Source organism: Curcuma longa, chromosome 6 (assembly GCF_044706935.1).
Source record: "Curcuma longa cultivar G26 ecotype Majalengka, Jawa Barat chromosome 6, ITB_CL_G26_1.1, whole genome shotgun sequence".
NCBI lineage: Eukaryota > Viridiplantae > Streptophyta > Magnoliopsida > Zingiberales > Zingiberaceae > Curcuma > Curcuma longa.
Genome location: NC_133866.1, coordinates 8,347,251 through 8,366,418, shown reverse-complemented (window position 1 = coordinate 8,366,418; position 19,168 = coordinate 8,347,251). Strand labels below are relative to the sequence as shown.

At 35.9% G+C, this 19,168-nt stretch overlaps 1 protein-coding gene across 2 annotated transcripts; it reads left to right on the top strand.

Annotated features, from left to right (window-relative positions):
* Window positions 1-5,492: 5,492 nt before the first annotated feature.
* LOC141830826 (acyl-coenzyme A oxidase 4, peroxisomal) lies at window positions 5,493-18,361 on the top strand. Of its 2 annotated transcripts, none has more exons than XM_074718262.1 (13): window positions 5,493-5,537; window positions 7,822-7,923; window positions 12,133-12,239; window positions 14,047-14,124; window positions 14,199-14,322; window positions 14,434-14,507; window positions 14,575-14,634; window positions 14,717-14,826; window positions 14,947-15,106; window positions 16,180-16,256; window positions 16,332-16,503; window positions 16,604-16,696; window positions 17,990-18,361. In XM_074718262.1, exons 1-13 carry the CDS (start codon window positions 5,519-5,521, stop codon window positions 18,119-18,121), a joined length of 1,308 nt encoding a protein of 435 aa, XP_074574363.1. In that variant the 5' UTR covers window positions 5,493-5,518; the 3' UTR covers window positions 18,122-18,361. The 2 variants fall into 2 exon arrangements, with proteins under 2 accessions (XP_074574363.1, XP_074574362.1); XM_074718261.1 differs by having other exon boundaries at window positions 5,499-5,537; window positions 7,819-7,923.
* Window positions 18,362-19,168: the final 807 nt, after the last annotated feature.

Genomic DNA, 19,168 nt, shown 5'->3' with positions numbered 1-19,168 from the left:
ACGCATGATGATGTATCATCCTTGAGATCAATATGTCATATCTGATCATTAATGTAGTCGGTTCGAGGTTGACACGTGTTGAAGCCATGGCAGATGCTTGGCTTAACACAATCATTGAGATTCTATCAATTCGGCTACAGGGATCTAACAACTCAGAATGATTGTCCACCTTTTCAGTTCCCCAATCCAACAACTGTCATTCTGAGCAAGGGGTATATTAGAGTTGGCAACGACGAACAATCACCATGTTAGTCAATCCCATAATCTCCAAGCTCAATTTGTCGATTTTTTGCAATTCCGCAAACGAGCGTCTGTTCGTAAGTCCGTTGTTCTTTTGCTCTACTTCTGTCATGTCGTTTTTCTTTGCTCGTCTCTCTCATTCCTCTTTTTTATCACCCATGGCTGTTGCGAGTTCTTCTGCTCCTTGGTATGAGTCTATGGAGTCAGACATCAACCAGGGGGGCATAGACCAGATAATAATGTAATTCGAGATTTTGGCCGACCATCAACTAGTTATCCCCAATGCCATTCATAGGTCGCACCATCCCCTGGCGATTTTGTAATATTTTTTCGAGGTCAGATGATAGGTGGCTTTAGATTTCCTATCCCTTGTTTCTTTTATCGAGGTCTTTGAATATTTTCATATTCTTCTTCAATAATTAGCTCTGAACTCTTACTGACTACTCTGCAGAGTAGTCATTATCTTTCATCTATATCAAATCCCCCTCAACCCTCGAGTTTTTCATTATTTTTTTGTCCAAAAAAATAAAAATTATAGTTTTCTATTTTACTACTCGACCGTCTTGTAGTTTTTAAGACAAAATTCTGAGTTTGCGCAAAGGGTGAAAACCCCATTATATTTTTATTCAACCTCCCATGTTGTATTCTTGTCCCATTGATTGGAGATTAGAGTTGCCGAAATCCTCCGAGTCTAGGCCAATATAAGTTAGAACTCACATTTCTCACCACCTCTAAAATTCTATCAGATTTGCAGTTTGATGTGAAAAGCTTACTTGAGGAGGATTTGCTCTTTCGCTTAGGCCTAAGTCCGATAGACATCGAGTACCACGCTTCATTCAGTAAGACCTATCTTATCTTGGTTTTATGTGAGGTTTAATTGAAGAATTTTCTATTATTATGCAACCAAGACTATATTGAGATCCTTCATCAGCAAGTGTCTGAAGATGTTTGCGGCTAAACTGGAAGAGTGAGGTGTCTAACTCGCTAGTTAGTTTGGAGATCAACGTGGGGCTCAACCTGTCAGGTAGTTGGAAGACACAGCTACAGTTATAGAGGTGTTACTGACCCAGCCTTTGTCGGTAACTGTGTCTGACTCTTTTGAGAAGTCGAGAGAGCCATTGAGAATAAGTAAGAAAAGACCTCAACCACAGGGGTCATCACTTGAAGCGAGCCAACCAATGACTCCCCCCCTGTCCTCTCACTTGACCGACTTGCCAGAATCGTCAACCCCACATCCAAGAATAGACGCGGGGAGCCTTCAACCGTGAATGCGGATCAAGGACAGAAGGTCCACTTTGAGCCTCCGACTAAGTAGTTGCTGACATTGATTGGTGACATGACTGTGATGTGGCGTCAATCCCACAAGAAGGGGAGGCACAGGTCTTTTAGGGGCCTAGCGGAGATGGTGGCACTAGACATAACCAGGGTAAGAGCTTGTAGAACTGATTGTTAAGGTGAGGTGATTCTTTAAGTAACTATAACTGATTTGTATCATATTGTAGGTATGGACCGAGATACTAAAGTTGCCTTCTCGATTGCTTGCCTTTCTTTGCTCCCAATGAGAACTGAGAACTCAAGTGGGCGACTTGGAGGCTCAACAGATACCTCTTGGCCAAGAATTGGATGCGATGAAGGCAGAAGCGGAGCAACGCCAGGTCGAATGCATGGTCAAACTAGAGCAACTACGTCTGATGTAGCAGGAACTGGACACAGCTAAGGCTGAGGCAAGCTGAGGCAGCCTCTGCTAAAGAGCAGTCAAGCAAACATCATGCTCGCAAAAAGAAATGGAAGTCGAAGGCCTCCTTAGAGAAAAAATAGTGGAAGAAGGCCTTGGCTGCCTTAGTACTAGCTGAGGTCGAGTTAGAGAATTGGAGAGTGGAACTAGAGGCAAGGAGGGCTGAGTCCGTGATCCAAAGGACTGAAACTGAAGTCTTGAAGATTGCTCTGGAAACCCAGAAAGATGAGTTGGAAACTCAGAAGGTCAAGATAAAGGGCACAGAGGCTGAGCTTATAGTCTATCGAGTTGGGGAAGAGGAGCACTAGGCTATCAAGAAGAAAGATATCGGCTACAACCGTATATTCAAGATGACTAGATATAGATTTGATGGAGCTATCCTTCAGATCAAAGAAGTCGGACACCTTCTAGCTAACCTACCTTTGTGTTTCATGAGCTTGGAGAAAGCCACGATGATATCCCTCTTGAAGACCTCGAGGATGTAGATTAGGTTTTTGCTATTTTCGCTCTTTTTGTAATTGACAATGTAATATCAAAATTTTCTATTGGAATAGAAAACTTATTTTTTGCAATGTTGAGTGTAACTTTTTATCAGATTGTATGTTGAGTCGAGAAGATTAGGGGATCATGTATGGACTTGTTATACTGATTCGGTCGTATAGGAATCGGTGTCTAAGCCTGAGTGTCTTTTGTAACCTGCAACAAGAGTAGAATGAAGAACTTATCCTTTACACTGTTAGACAATCTAGTGGGGCATGTGTAGAATCGAAAGAGTTGCGAGATCACATAGGGACCTGGTATATGGATTCAGGCACAGGGACTCGAGTGTCTTCGAATGGACGTCGAGGGATATAATAGGCTCCGAGGTGGGACTCGGTGTGGGAGCATGTGTGTCTTTGAACTCGGTGTGGGGACTCGAAGTCTTTGATTGCATGTGAACATGTATAATCTTTGGACTCGGTGTAGGGACCCAAGATATTCGAGTGTGTGGGAACACACATAATCTTCTCGACTCAAGGTCTTCGATTGCGTAAAAACACACATAGTCTTTAGACTTGGGATCCGATGTTTTCGATCACGTGGGAACACATGTAATCTTTGGACTCGATGTATAAATCTGAGATCTTCGATTGTGTGAGAACATACGTAGTCTTTAGACTTGATATAAGGAATCGAGGTCTTCGATTGCATGAGAATACATGTAATCTTTGGACTCGGTATATAAACTTGAGGTCTTCAATTGTGTAAGAACATGTATAATTTTTGGACTCGATGTATGTACTCAAGATTTTCAATTGGGTAGGAATACTGTGATACTAGTTGGCACACGATCATAACTTTGCCTACGTGTATTAGGACTAGGATTGGATATCATATATATACCTTCTACACATTTACCTCTTCAGTCTCATTGTAAAATTTCAGAAATATAAGTTTTTTAGGTTCATCAATGGGTTTCGATCAAAATCTATTAATGGACTTATAGAACTCTTATTGAGCTCATTTCAACTCCTGTAGATTTCTACAATGTCTTGGAGTCCAAGGGTGTCCTTCGTTATCATTATAAATAATTTCTAATATTGCTTAAATGGTTTAGAAAGATTCAGATTTTGTGTCAATTGGCACGGGCCTATAATTTTATGTAGGATTTTTATCAGCATTTCTACATTCTACACACTCCCACTTCAACCCAGGGCAACGATGCAACGGTAGGACATCCGGGTTGTGACCCAGGGACCCGCGGTTCGAAGGACGTATTAATGCAATCCTAGGAATCTATTGGCCGCCGTATGTGCTTCCCGATTTACCTACACACTCCATGAGACTGATCATTTATCATTTTTTTTATTACTAAATTTTAGAAATTTAAGTCGTCTAAGTCCATCAATGAGTTTCAGTCAAAACTTATTAATGGATTTAGAAAGATCTAATCGGGCTCATTACAACTCCCGTAGATTTGTGTAGTGCATTGGAGTTCAAGGATGTCCTTTGTTATCATTATAAATGATTTCTAGTATTGGTCAAAAGGTTTAGAAAGTTTCAAACTTTGTGTCAATTGGCACGGGCCTATAACTTCGTATAGGAGACTCAAGACTAGGATTTCGCATCATATCTTCCTTCTACACACTCACATCTTCTATCTCATTGCAAGTTTTCAAAAATCTAAGCCTCCTAAATCTATCAATAGGTTTTGATCAAAACTCATTGACGAACGCAAAGAACTTTGATCAGACTTATTTCAACTCTTATAGGTCTATTAGGTAAATCTGAGTCCAAATAAATCCTCGTTTACTTATTTAAGATCATCTCAACAACGTTCTAAATGATTTAAAATTTTTAAGATAATATAATACTGGTCTTCCGAAATCAATGTCATAATGATGTTGATATTTAAACTTTGGTAATGATGTCTGAAGATCAACATCCAAATAAATTGTTATTTTATTTTTTTATTTTATTAATAAAATTAATTTTATTTTTTATTCTTTTATAATTAGATTTTAAAAAATTATTTATTTCGATTAAAATTTAATTTAAAATTAAATTTTAAGAAAAAGAAGATATTAAATATTGTTTGTAAATTAAAGAAAAAAAAAGAAAGAAAAAGTCTATACAGCGGTAAAACGAGATCAATGTCTCTTTTAAAAAATATGAAATTTTGATGCACCTTCTAGATATTCTGAAATTTGAATTGCATCCTTTAGAAATTTATCATTTTGAGTTTAATTAAATTTGACTTGGTCCAACCTACTTTTAAGATTTACCATTCCTATTTTCTAAGTGGATTATATATTTTATACATTCTATAAACGTCAATTTCAATCTTATTCGTATGACATTTATTTCTCTTTTTTAAAGAAATTTATCCTAATAAAATATTAATTGATTGACTAAGCCACTTTTAAGATTTATAATTCTTATTTTTTAAATGGATTATATATTTTATACATTCTATAAACGTCTATTTCAATCTTATTCGTATGACATTTATTTCCCTTTTTAAAAGAAATTTATCTTTAGCTTGTCTTATAATAGATCATTTATAATAAAATATTAATTGATTAATATTTTCCGGACGTTGTCTCGCTTCCAATTTACTTGATGCTTGTCCACTCCAGAAATAAAATTGATTTAATTGATATTTTATAATATAATTTAAAAATATTTAAAAATGCTTTGAAATTTGTAAAAAATTATACGCAAGCTCGTGCTTATCCGAACCACTCCCATCCCAACACTGACGTCAGCGATGATATCACCTTTCGGTGACGTGCCATGCCATCCTTCCCCTTCCTCGTGTCCATCGGCGCCACCGGTAGAGCACGTCTTTGCCAATTCAGCACCAGCCGTCGTGTCAAAGGCCGCGACTGAAGTTGCGTCTCTCGGGGTTGTCCACCACTGGCCACGTCACGGTGAGGAGCGTGAATCCACCGTCCATGACTCCTGCACGCATCGCGATGCTTTCCTTCCATCGTCCTATAACACTGCAATCTGTTCTTCGGCTCTTTGTTACTTCGCGAGGGACTTCGGGGTTCCAGTTTCATGGCGTCTTCCAGCCGAGGTCAGGCTCCTCCTTTTCCTCACTCGAATCTGATGGTTATTCTTGATTTCTTAATGTTCAATTTTGCACTGAGTACTGATTATCTGGTTTTGAATTAGTATACGAAGTTTGATCTTTTGTAATTAGTAGTGCAGGGAAGTTGAGGATCCCATTTCACTTCCATGATGGAGTCGTGACAGACGTGTTTTCGTTTGGTTTATGATATGATTCGAGGTTTTTATACTCTCGATCCAGGGTATTTTTGTTTAGGAATCGGTCTTAGTCGACGGGAGACACGTTAGGTTGAAACGGTTGGGTTATTTTATGATCCCGATTGCATGGGTTCGGATAAATGGAGTTTGATCTGATGATAAGGGGCTTAGAGACTTTGAGGATTTTTCATGTCCTAGTTGTTACTGCCTTAATAATCTCCTAATGAACCTCCTGGCATGATGGATTCCATATCTTTGTTCAAATGCTAGACACAAAGTCCTTTTTGATGAAACACTATGTGTATGTTGGGATCATTGTGCGTCTAGAGTGGGTGAATTGCTCTTTGACCTAAAACAACCAAGCATTTATCCACTAAGTGGACGTGAATACCAGTTAACCCGAAAAAAAATTTTCTTTCTCGCACACAGTTAAATATAAAGATTGAGGTCAGTGGATATGTAAAATAATGAGAGAAAGAACAAATGCTAACAAGAAAGGTTTACGTGGTTCGAACTTCAAGTAACTCCACGACCTAGCAATTGATAGGTAAGATGGAAATTTTCACTATGAAAGACTCCTTTGAGAGAAGTGGAGAAACCTCGTACAGAATATTGTCTTGTAAATATAGAATATAAGCATAGGGAAGATATTACCAGACGTAAGCACCAAAAACCTTAGAATGAGCACAAAGAAGCGAATGCTTGTTGTGGATGAATTGTTTTATTCGATGTTCCCTTGCATCCCTATTTATAGTAACAAGGTTGCATTCAAATAAAGATAAAATAACTCATTTTGATAGTTTCTGGTTGGAATTAGTCAACTCAACTGCCAGTCGAATGATATTCAGACAAGATAACTTTATCTACCAATGATAAAGTCAACTAAGCCTTCATCCAGTTGATGGATAATATTTTTAGTTGATTCATTATGCATCCAGCCGAAGGGGAGCCTAGGTGCAATGATAAAGTTGCTGTCGTGTAACCTTGTGGTCACAGGTTCGAGTTATGAAAACAATCTCTTGCAATGCGAAGTAAGGCTGCGTACAATAGACCCAATGTGGTCCAAATTCTTCCACAGGATCTCGCATAGACGGGAGCTTCGTGTACCGGGCTGCCCTTTTTTCATTATGCATCCATTCGATTGGGTTGGATAAGGTCATGCTTAGATAGCTCATGCACAATCAAGCCTATATGATTTATCTTCTGGTTGTCATAACTTTATGTCATCTAAGAGTTCACTTTTCGTGAGGACCTCAATCTCTCAGATGCAACAAGCCCACAACCTATCTCACATGCCTTCATTATCACCTACGAAGTCCACCTCTTATGACTCCTATCAAAGTGAAGAACTAGCTCCAATCTCCTCGTCCTACAGTCACTGAGGAGGTCCCTCGGTTGTCCCATAACATCCTTCTCTGAACTTGCGAACCTCTTGAGTCTTGAGTTGAACTAACTTGGTTGCGGCAAAGTCAACAACACAACTCAATGACTCAAGCTCCGCGAGCTCCATGTGCATGCTACCAAGCCACTGCAAACTCCACGCACACATCAGTAACACAGTAAAAAAGCTAACTTAAAATTGTTTGCCAACCACACCAAAACATGCTAGTTGAACACCACCACTCAAGGCATTGATTGCACCAACTATGTAAATACACATGGAAACACTTACATTAATCCAGGATGAAGCTTTTTCAAACTCCCTTTTTTTTTGGTCTTTTCCTTGGGTGGGTAGCTCAACAGGCCACTAAATTTGAGACTCTCTGCTACTTTTTGACATATTACTTTGTGTAATCTAAAGATTCTATGCTGGTTAACACATCAAATCATGTCCTTTTGTGGATCTTGCCTGACATTAATTATTTATTTGACTTTTGCCATGCATAAACTAGTTTTCCACAATCCATTTTCTAATCTTTCTCAGTGGGGCTGGTAAAGTGTCCTGCATGTTCTAAGGTGTTGCCATTTTAATTATTTGTTATTTGAATATATGATGCTTCATGACTGGATATTTAAATACTCTATCAACATAGTAGTGAGTAAATTTTCTTATGATATCAATAATCTGAGAAGCGAAGAAACAACCTTAGCAGGTGATCGATCCAATGGTACCATTGATTCACAGTCTGGAGCCCCACTAGAGCTTTCAGTTGCATTTCCTCAAGCAACACCAGCATCAATCTTTCCTCCAGCATGTAAGATGATTATTTACTCTAGCATGTATTTTCTTTAATAGTCCTTTCCTTTATTTGATTGATAGGTACGAATTTCATGTTGAGCATGATATGTTGTCTTGGTTTGAATGAAAAGTCTGACATTAAAAACACATGAAGTAGTGACTTCATTTGCTAATTTTTATAGCTTTAAAAACTCTTAACCACAAATAAATGCTACATGCAAATCCTTAAGTGCCGTAGTTCATCTTTTTCATTGGGAATATGTAGACAATTGTAGTTAGAATTGATATAAGGTCTAGGTTAGTGTTGGATCAATCTATTTCAATGATTTGTTCTCACATGTGAGAAAGTGATTCAGTAGGGAAAACGTGTGCATAACTTTCATCTCCCTAAAATTTTAGTTGGTAGGCATATTGGGATAGATGGTTCATTCATGGGATTCATTCACACTACTATCTACCCACATTAGATGAGGTTGAGTTAATCTTTGAAGAGCTTTCTACAACTCTACCATTTTGTTCTGGAGTGGGAGCACATGATAATCGATGATGTGTATACCTTTGGAAGCAAAAAAATTTTATGAGAGATCGAAATTCTCCACCCCATTTAATAGAGATATTAAATTGATTATGCACCATGTTGTAAAAGGTAACAAAAGTGGTGTATGTCTCATCTTTAGAATGCAACAAATACAACCAAGAAAATCTTGTAAAATCATCAATAATCAACATAAAATATTTATGACCAATAACAGATGAAATAGGTGAAGGACCGCACATGTCAGTATGAACAAGCTCAAATTTATTTAGTGTTCGAGAGTTTGAAAAAGCAAATGGGAGTTTATGGCTCTTAGCCAATTGACAAGAATTACAAAAATCAAGAGAAATAAACTTGTTCGCAGATGCATTACAAGACTTTAAAACTCGATTAACAACTTCAAAAAACGGATGACCAAGATGCTTGTGCCAGAGTTTCGGATCGGAGGAAACAACAACGTGAACATAAAAAAGACTTGAAGACGATGTAGAAGATGAAGCAAGAGACAGTGAGGGAGGGCAAACTCGGTAAAGACCATGATCAAGGATTCCCTGGAGAATGATTTTGTGTGAGATCTGATCCTTAACCAAGAAAAATGTGGAATGAAATTGAACATAAGTTTTATTATCATGGCACAAACGAGAAACACAACTGATATTTTTAGACATGGCTGGTGTATGATAAATATTGAATAACTTGATAGATTTAAAATAGGAAGGTAAAATTGAATTGCCAATATGCAAACCTAAATTGTTCTTACCATCAACAACCATCACACGCTCAGCGCTAGTAAAAGAAGTGGCAGAATCTAGCATATTCAAATCAGGGTAAAGTGGTGAGTTGCTCTTGAATTCATATACCAATTAAGATCACCTATTGTATCAATCGTAGCAATGAAACCAAACACAGTAGAGCTAGTGGCAGAAGAAGGCATATCAGTGGTAACAAAATTATTGAAAGCCTTTGGTTGAGGAAGCATCGGTTGGTAATGAAGATTTACTTTATGATGGCAAATATTTGCAGTGTGTCCGAGTTTGAGACAAATTTAGCAGAGTGGTTTGAGGCTTGAGTGGTCTTATTTTGTGGAGGTTTCCACTGGTTGTAAAACTATATAGTTGGAGGTTTGTCAAGAAGACCATTTTGAGAGGGGTAGGGTATAGGGGATTTTGACTGAGGAGCATTTGGAAAGGTTGATGATGTAGAAAATTGATACTGTCTTGGCCGAAGGTGGTTTTTGGCCATGGATAAACGAGCTATATTGGTTTGAAGGGAGCTCAATTGATCTACAGTTTCTTGCATTTCTAATCTGTGTTCGTAGCTTAGCAATAAGCTGTGCACTTCTTCAATGGAGGGTTGGTCACCACGATTTTGTATAGAAGTCACAAAAGCATTTAATCCTTCCCAAGGCCAGCCAATAGATACAACAAATGATCATGGTAAGAAATAGATTCTCTAATAGAGGCAAGTTTGTTGGAAATACCTTTTAGTTTCTGAATGTATTCCACTGCTGAGAGATCGTCTTTTTTTTTTAAATTCTACAACATACTTAGTTCCAACACGAGAAAACGACGAGGCAGAGTAAATTTGATCGAGAGCCAGACAAATGTCGCGTGTTGTTGAATACCCAACGATTTGAGTTATGAGTCCTTCAGTCAAGGATGAATAAATCCAGTTCATTATCAGACAATTGTAGCATTGCCAAGAGGTATACTCAGGATTAACAATCAGATTGTTGAGATCAAGGAATTTGAGAGGGCAACGACGGGTACCATCTAGAAACTCTTCTATGCCATTATCAATCACTATATTCATTGATTTTTCCAAATCAAATAGTTATTTTCACCTAGCTTAAAGGGGTTGATTCATGGAAGGAAGTGTTGGAGAGGGATTGAGATTAGACTAAATGACGGGAATTGGCAAAGGAGTAGAAGCTGGAATTTGATGATTCATGCCAGGATTTGGCTCCGTGGTTGATGATGTCGGAGAAAAATCCATGGTTGCCGATGGTGGCGGCGACTTTGATACCATGAAGAGCTTTCTGTGAGTGAAAGGAGGCAAAGGAAAGTAAGTAACTTGGTGTATTCTACAGTGAAAGGTTTCTCTGCAGCAGCAGACTATATATACTGAAGGTACAATGGATTTTACCTAATACATGTGGCAATTAAGAAGACATAATAAGAAGATAATAACTATCAAGTAATCATTAATTATTATACACTCTGCTATCTATCTTTTGTTATTTTTAGTTATGGAGGTTGGGTTGTATAAGCATGTCTTTGTTGGGCCTCTAGGTGAAATTTATGAGAAGATCGCAGAAGATTCCCTAAGCAACTGACTCTGTATAGTCCTATCAGATATACTGTATCCAAAATTTTCACCATTGGGCTATAGGTCATAACCATCTCTCATCTTATTTAGAAATTTGTGGTATTCCCTATATTCTTGCTTCTTCTTAACTGCTTACAAGATCATAGTTTTGAAGTTTTGATATTCAAGATTTTGTTCATTAGATTGTTTGTGATTGTTGTTTGTTTCTAAGATCAAATGATTTATTATGTTTATTTTTATGGTCTTTCGTGCTCTATGGTTCAGAATATTGGGAGAAAAAGTTATCACGCCCAAAAATTATCATAGCAAAATGTCAACCATAAGATCTGTGGAGTTTGTTGGAGAGAAAATAGAAACTATTATTGTTTGTGAATAATTGATGAGGAAATGAGTAAAAATATGTAAGATGATATGAACACACCGGTCAAGACCTAAGTTCCATAATATTCGATAGACTGTTGAGATAAATAAATATTAATCATATAAGGAGTAAGATAACTAAAAAATTTTATGTGAAACATTGACGAGATTGAAATGACCTTTATATCAGTAAAAACATGAAAAGAGCTAAATGGCATTAGTATTAGTAACGAACAATCTTACATAAAGCTTAGTAGTGGGAATAAATTAAGGCTTATTCTGATATAACTTTTTCAGACACAAAAAAGTTACATTGAGAAAGGTGTTATGGGAAAATTGCTAATTTGTTTGATACACCAAAGTGATTTCTATAATTGAATTGTTTGGTAACATTGTGATAAAAGTGCATTGAGAATGTAAATGCCTTAAATGTACATGGTTAGAGAGTTATAATTACTATATTGCATATAATTCTTGCATCATACATAATTGAATTCAATGCAATATTAATATGAATGAGATTTTAATTAATTAACTTGTAAGTATTTGTATTATCAGCTCATAGTTATAAATTTAGAGCATCGCTAATGTACATTGACAAGGATATCATATGTAACTGTCAAATTATATGTTTGGAATAATAATTTAATAAGTATTTCAGGAGTTGCCATTGACAGGGTATTTCTAAATGAAGAAGAGTAAAAGACTAAGTTTCCTATAAGAAAAAAAATCATTTTTTTTAAAACACCACAAGTTTTTGCCAACAATTGCTTTTTAGTTTTCCCATTGAAGTTTGACAAAACTAATTTTTCTTTGTAATTATGAAAATCACTTTTGATCAAGAAGTGCTTCTTTTAAACCACTCTTCCAAATAAAGAATTATGTGCTTGATGACAGATGGTTGTGACTTCAGCTTGTTGATGTGGTGGTGTACATTTTTGTTGCAAGTTCTTGTTCTATTTTCTGGTTTTACAGACAACTCATCTCGAGCCTCTTTTACAGCATTTGACTACTATCAGTTTGATGATTTGTTGAGTTCAGAAGAGAGGGTCTTACGTAAAAGAGTCCGAGGTATAATGGAAAAAGAAGTAGCTCCAATAATGGCAGGGGTAACTTCTTATCATTCTGGAATTTTTTGAAGTGATGTGGTCAAATAATCATAGTGATTGGTATTATATTGAAATACTTATGCTATCTTCTAGTCACATCTACTTTTCCTACAAGTTATAAGAGCAATGAAGGCCAGTCTATGCATGTTGCTAGTTACTTGTATTCAAATAAACAAACTTCTTGTTTGATCCTCAAGCCACTATGTGTGGAAACAAACACTTTTGACAATCTAAAAATGCATTTGTTAAGTCATGCATGAGTACTGTGGTGGGCACCTGTAACAATCCAAATGACTCCTAATCGTAATGAATAGGGCAGCATTAACTTACAGTCACGCCAATTCCATCAACATCATTTGTGCCATTCTTGTTGGTCTATGCGACAAGGGCATTATAACATGCATGCATATGACACAACCTGTAGCTGCTCACTAGTTTAGAACATGTAAAGGGGCAAATAAAAAAAAACATATTTTATTGATTAAAATTATATTTGTACACATTGAAAGCTTTAAAGATATTAGCTAACATAATACTAAAAGAATAAAAAATGCGAAGAAGAAGAAAAAAACAAAGTAGCCTTTGAAGACCTTCATGAAAAATCTACATGAAAACCTAGTAACAAATAAGTCTCAAAATAATCATTTAACTTCCCATAGGATTTTCCTTAGGTAAATCCTGATGCAAAAGCAAAGGAATATCAACTAAGGAAAAGAGCCAGTGGGAATGCAGCAATATGAATGTAGAAAAAGGCTAGCAAAGAAACAAGGATGTATGGAAAATAACACCATAATTGAAATATTCTTAATAGTGCAATATGCTATATCATTTTATTTTAGCATTATAGTTTAATTAGGCTCAAGATTAGGGACCTATGGGTTTTCCTCCTGCATTTCAAAGCCATAAAGAGGGACTCCGTGCATGCTCAATATGGCACACTCACCAGGGACCAATTAAGTGTAATCACCAGTAATATGATACTCGTGGTTGCAAACCATACCTAGATCTTGATTAAGTATTCATTTTATTTGTCCCATTTAGCATGTTAAATTTCATATGTATCAAGGCACGTAACAATGGCAATGAAAGCAATAATGATAAGCAAATTGTAAAATCATTAACCATGTCAATGAAGCAATTGATATCCACAGACAAAATTATGCAAAAATAATAGTGTAGAGGATGCATATTATGTTATAAATGTAGAAAGGAAGATAATATAAGAGCCAATGCATAAAGTAAACAAGAGAAGCAGTTAAGAGTAGAAAGGAGGTCAAACTGGATTATCAACTAGGGTTTCATTGAGGGTCCCTTAATAGACCTTACTACCAAAATTTGCCATGCCAAGAGCATCAATGACAATGTGTAAAACTGAATATCAGACTTGTGCCCTTGTTACTAGATTTTGAACTTTCATGATCACGAAATTCATTGTAGTAGTTATCTCAAATAACTAATTGATGGTGACACTAAAATTGTAATCTAATTGACAAAGAGATCCTTCCATGACCACACTAGATCTCTCTTATTTTAGCACATGCAACTAATATATGTTCTCACTTTGTCATCTTTGCTCACTTTACTTGCTGCAGTCCTGTCCTACTATGATTATTAGATGTAAATGCCATTCTCCTTGAGTCCCATGATTGTGCAGCTTTAGTTACTCTCAAATATTGATTATCTCGATTAATATTGCAATCATGTTATGCATATGGTGTCGTGTGGCCGTGGGTATTGTTTGGGTGCGCATATCTATTCACGCTAAGATTTGCTATTTCTTAAAAGGGTGGAACTTCTATTTTTGTAGTACTGGGAGAAGGCTGCATTTCCTTTTCACATTATTCCTAAGCTTGCTGAGTTACGTGTTGCTGGAGGGACTATAAAGGTATTTATATTGTGGTTGTTTTGATTGATTCTTCTTATATGTGCCATAAGACAATTTAAACAATATTTCTACAGGGATATGGGTGCCCAGGGCTCTCTATTACAGCTAATGCTATTGCCACAGCAGAAATCGCCAGAGTCGATGCTAGTTGCTCTACATTTATTTTAGTCCATTCTTCGTTGGCGATGCTTACAATTGGTGGGATTTAAATTTCTTCTTGAGTTAGTTATATAATTTTTTAATTTAATCATACAGTGTGTTTCTTTGGCTGAATCTCTTACCTTTTTTTTTGGTTGTTGTTGAGGTCAGGACTGTGTGGATCAGATGCACAAAAAGAGAAATATTTACCATCACTTGCCAAACTTGATACAGTAGCTTGTTGGGTATGCTGAGTTTCTAGTTCCTTTTAATTTAAAATTAGTTAGTGGTTTACTGACTTTTTTGGTATAGGCATTAACCGAACCAGATTATGGAAGTGATGCTAGTGCATTGAAAACAATAGCCACTAAGGTTTGTAAACTTACAAGTTAAGTCATCTACGTTGAATACTTTCATCATGTAACGAATTTGATTTTTTTCACTTCGCAATTAGGTTTCAGGAGGTTGGGTTATATCTGGCCAAAAACGATGGATTGGAAACAGTACATTTGCTGATCTGCTAATCATTTTTGCAAGGAATACTAGTAGCAACCAGATAAATGGGTAAATCTTCATTTTGTTTCTTATGATTCAAAAATTACCTAGCATGACAAAAGTAACAAGAAAGCCTGAGGTTTTTTTTTAGCTTATACTAAATAAAATGGCCTCTGTTACATGTTGCAGATTTATTGTGAAGAAGGGTGCTCCTGGATTAAAGGCCACAAAAATTGAAAATAAGATTGGCCTGAGGATTGTTCAGAATGGTGATATTGTTTTGGAAAAAGTTTTTGTCCCTGATGAAGATAGGTTACCAGGTGTCAACTCCTTTCAAGACACAAACAAGGTGACACTGAAATGCAAGTAAACAAGAAAGTTATGGCAATCCTTTCTTATGATAGTTATGTTTCAATGTTCACTTCTAATCATAATAACTTGCATCTACTAAGAAATGAGCTGTTTGTACCTTAATTCCTCACTGTTAGCTTTTTTTAGAATTGGTTCACTTGTCATAATACAATGAGAGACCTCTCTATTACTACTGAACTCCTTTATGTTAGTGGAGCACCATGGAAATAACTGCATTTAAACAGAGCCATACATCAGTTATATTTGTTACTTTACAAGCTTTGCTGAATGCCAAGGAGTTTGAAGAGTAAAAAACATAATGTAAGTACAAGGAAAATTATTAGGAACTCACAAGTTTATTAATAATAAACATATTTTTTACATGGCATTTTAATATTAACTTTTATGGGGTCTTGGCTTGTTTTAATGCAAATCTCAGATACTGTTATAATGACTAATTAAGAGTTATCTGTGCTGACTGATAACTTGGTTCTATGCATTAATATCCTTGCCTTGGAGCATCATTAATGTAGGACATCTAACATTAGATGGGACAAGCAAGTAGAGAGGATCAGTTGATGGTCAAGAAGTTGTCATGAACCAGATTGCAAACTTTAAAGAAACCATTTATTTTGTTTCCCCCTTATTGTTATTATATGGTATAAATTTTAATGTTACCGCAAATTTAACATAGATCAGTATTCATGTTACAGATGACACCATTAATGTCGCTGAGTGATATTGTTTTTGATTTTGATGGAACTAACTGATTTATCTGTTTAGAGATATGCACTCTTCATCATAATACTTCTCTTAATGTTTTAATTTAACTCAACTAATTGGTTTGTGTTTAGAAATTTCCTAGGATTAGACCATTGTGTTGGTCAATGTCAATGAAGTTGGAGATCTTTTTATTTTGGCCTAATGATCTACTCTCCTTCCAGGCTGAAATTATATTCCCTTTGATTATTTGCTTGCAGGATCTTGTGTGCAGCTATAAACACATTGTTGTCTTTCTGCTTTTCAATTGTTTGCTTTTGCTATTGAATGTTTTTTTATCCACTCAAACAGGTTCTTGCTGTTTCACGTGTTATGGTTGCATGGCAACCAATTGGGATAGCAATGGGGGTCTTTGATATGTGCAACAGGTATGAACTGTAATTGTATAATCATTTTGCAGAGGTCTAGAGTATGTAATATACTGAAGGCTCGAGTGAAAACAGGTACTTGAAAGAGAGAAAGCAGTTTGGTGCCCCATTAGCAGCATTTCAGCTTAATCAGGAAAAGCTTGTTCGCATGCTTGGTAATATTCAAGCAATGCTTCTCATTGGTTGGCGTCTCTGCAAATTGTATGAATCTGGGAAGATGACTGCAGGGCAAGCAAGCTTGGGAAAGGTAAATTCTAAATTTATATCAAAGAACACTGTCAAGCGGTTGTCTTTAGTTTAAAATGACTGAGTTAATTTTATCAATTGGATTTTGCTGGTAATTTTAGGCATGGACTACCTTAAAGGCGAGGGAGACTGTTTCCCTTGGGCGAGAATTACTCGGCGGCAATGGAATTTTGGCTGATTTTCTAGTTGCAAAGGTAAAGGATTGCTTCTCTCTTAATTATATGGAATACAATATTCTTTTGCTTTGCTAATGATTATCTTCATATCATGACTTTTGTCCAATTATTATCTCAACTTATGACGACATTAAGCAAACTTAAAGAGGACTTAAACTTTGAAAGATATTTTGCTTCTTTAATTACTTGCGTCCATATACTCATACACACATGAATATACAGTGCTTTTGAATTGTAGGGTGGCATCTGTAACCCTTCCTAGACTGATAAATCAAATCGAACCAAACTAAAAAAAAAAAAGATTTATCTGTTTGGTTTTGGTTTACAAAGATAGGTAAAGTTATCAATTTCAGTACGGTTTGGTTTGAACCTAATTGAATTGAACTCTTAAGATTATACAAACATATATGTGTATATAACTATGCCGGTTAGTATGTTGTCTTATTCTTATTAGTTTATTTCGTTCATTGTTCCACATAAACTCTAAAACTACAATAGTTATTATTATTATATTCAATAGTAAACTTTGTTAGGAAGTGATTTTTTCTTATGACTGTGCCCGCCCTTCGTGAATTACTATTGCATTTCTTTGGCTGACTTTATTAATTGGGGTGCAAGTACAAACCATTGTAGAAAGCACTACAGCTATGATCCTAGATTGATTTCATTAAATCAGCCTGTATCAGCTGATATCAATTCACAAGGGGTAATATAGTATCCGGGTTGTGAGCAGCTGATATCAATTCACAAGGGGTAATATAGTACCCTGGTGCTGGGTATGCAGGTTAATATCCAGTAGTTCTTTGTCGGACACATAGATTCCTGCTGATTTCTACTGTATGTATTTTGGAGATATTAACCAGCTAATTTTCATCGACATGTTCCTAATGTGGTTTTCGACTGCTCAACTACATTTCGAGTGCTATTCTTGTTGTAGCTTTCAGAGATCATCCAATTTTCGCATGGTGGAGATGACTTATCTGAAATGTTTACTTGAGTCTACAAATTATTTCCGCCTTTATATTTCCTCGATCTCTCTGTCCATTCTACTGTGAAACTTAAGAAAAAGTATAACAGATATAATCATATGCAAACTAGTAAATTATAGGTTGAAATTTCATTTGCATGAAAAAGTATCAAGCATGTCAATCGAACAAGATTGTTAATGATGACTCCTATTTTCTAGATATACCACTTTGGTTTAGTTTCCTCCGGAGAAAAAAGTAAGAGAGATTTGTGCTGGCTTGTAAGTCAGTCCTATGTATATCCGAAGACTTTACACTTGACATGTTTTATTGGTTATTATTTCAGGCATTTTGTGATCTGGAACCAATTTACACATACGAAGGAACCTACGATATTAACAGTATGGTAACTGCCAGGGAGATTACAGGGATCTCTAGCTTTAAACCTGCTGCTTTGAGGACATCAAGTCGTCTTTGATGCCATCTATCTACTTCAAGTGCATACTCTGTTAACTTTCCAGGCATAAATAAAATCTGCACTGTTGGACTCGAAGATAAGGTACATCCTGCAACTAAACTGACAGGAGCATAAAAGTCTTTCCATGCAATGACCTGGTTAAGTCTTTCCATGTCTAAATGTTATTTCAGATATCAAATTTCAATGTGTAAACGATAATAAATATCATCTTATTTTATGTATGAAAATTTAAGGCTGTGAGTTCGTTTGTTTGTTTTTTTTTTTTTTATCTATCCGGTTTTAGAATTTAAGATTTTCTGGGCGTGTGCATTAAAATTTTGCCATTCCACCTTCATCTGTGAATAAAAGAAGATTGCAACAGATCTTTGATTGAGAATATCTGTTTTCTTTTAGTTATTGATGAGATTTTGGATTTATATTTTCTCCTTGGTTGGTACACTATGAACTCGAGTACTTTCTGCAGTCATGAAAAATAATCATATTATTTAAAAAATTTTGAGCTGACACAATTAAGATTGATTTAACATGCTTCTATTCATTGCATTGTTACTACTTTAGTCCATCTCATGTTTCACTTTTCAATGATTTGGGCCTTTAGGGAATGACTTGTCCATGAGTGTAAGTTTTGATCTCGGATCGGTCCATATTAAACTCTGTTTTGTGTTTTGGTTTGTTTTTGCACACTTGGTCGTGTAAATAAATGTATCAACTTGTTTCATTCCCTAGGGTCTAGGGTGGATAAGCAAATCCACGAGTCAAAATACATGATCAAGGTAAAGGTAATACAATCAGAAATATTAAATATTATTTAAAAAGGACATAAATTGTATATGATGAAGAGGAATTTCAAATGCAGAGATAATACTCTAAAGGTGCGTTTGGTTGAGGGTCATTCGTGATTACCTTGGTTATGTGATTACCAAGTAATCACATAACCAAGGTTATAGGGAATAAAACATAACCAATGCTGTTTGGTTTAAACCTAGGTAATGAGACAAAACCTTGTTTATTTGAAGGTTTTAATACATTACTTACTTGAATATTTAC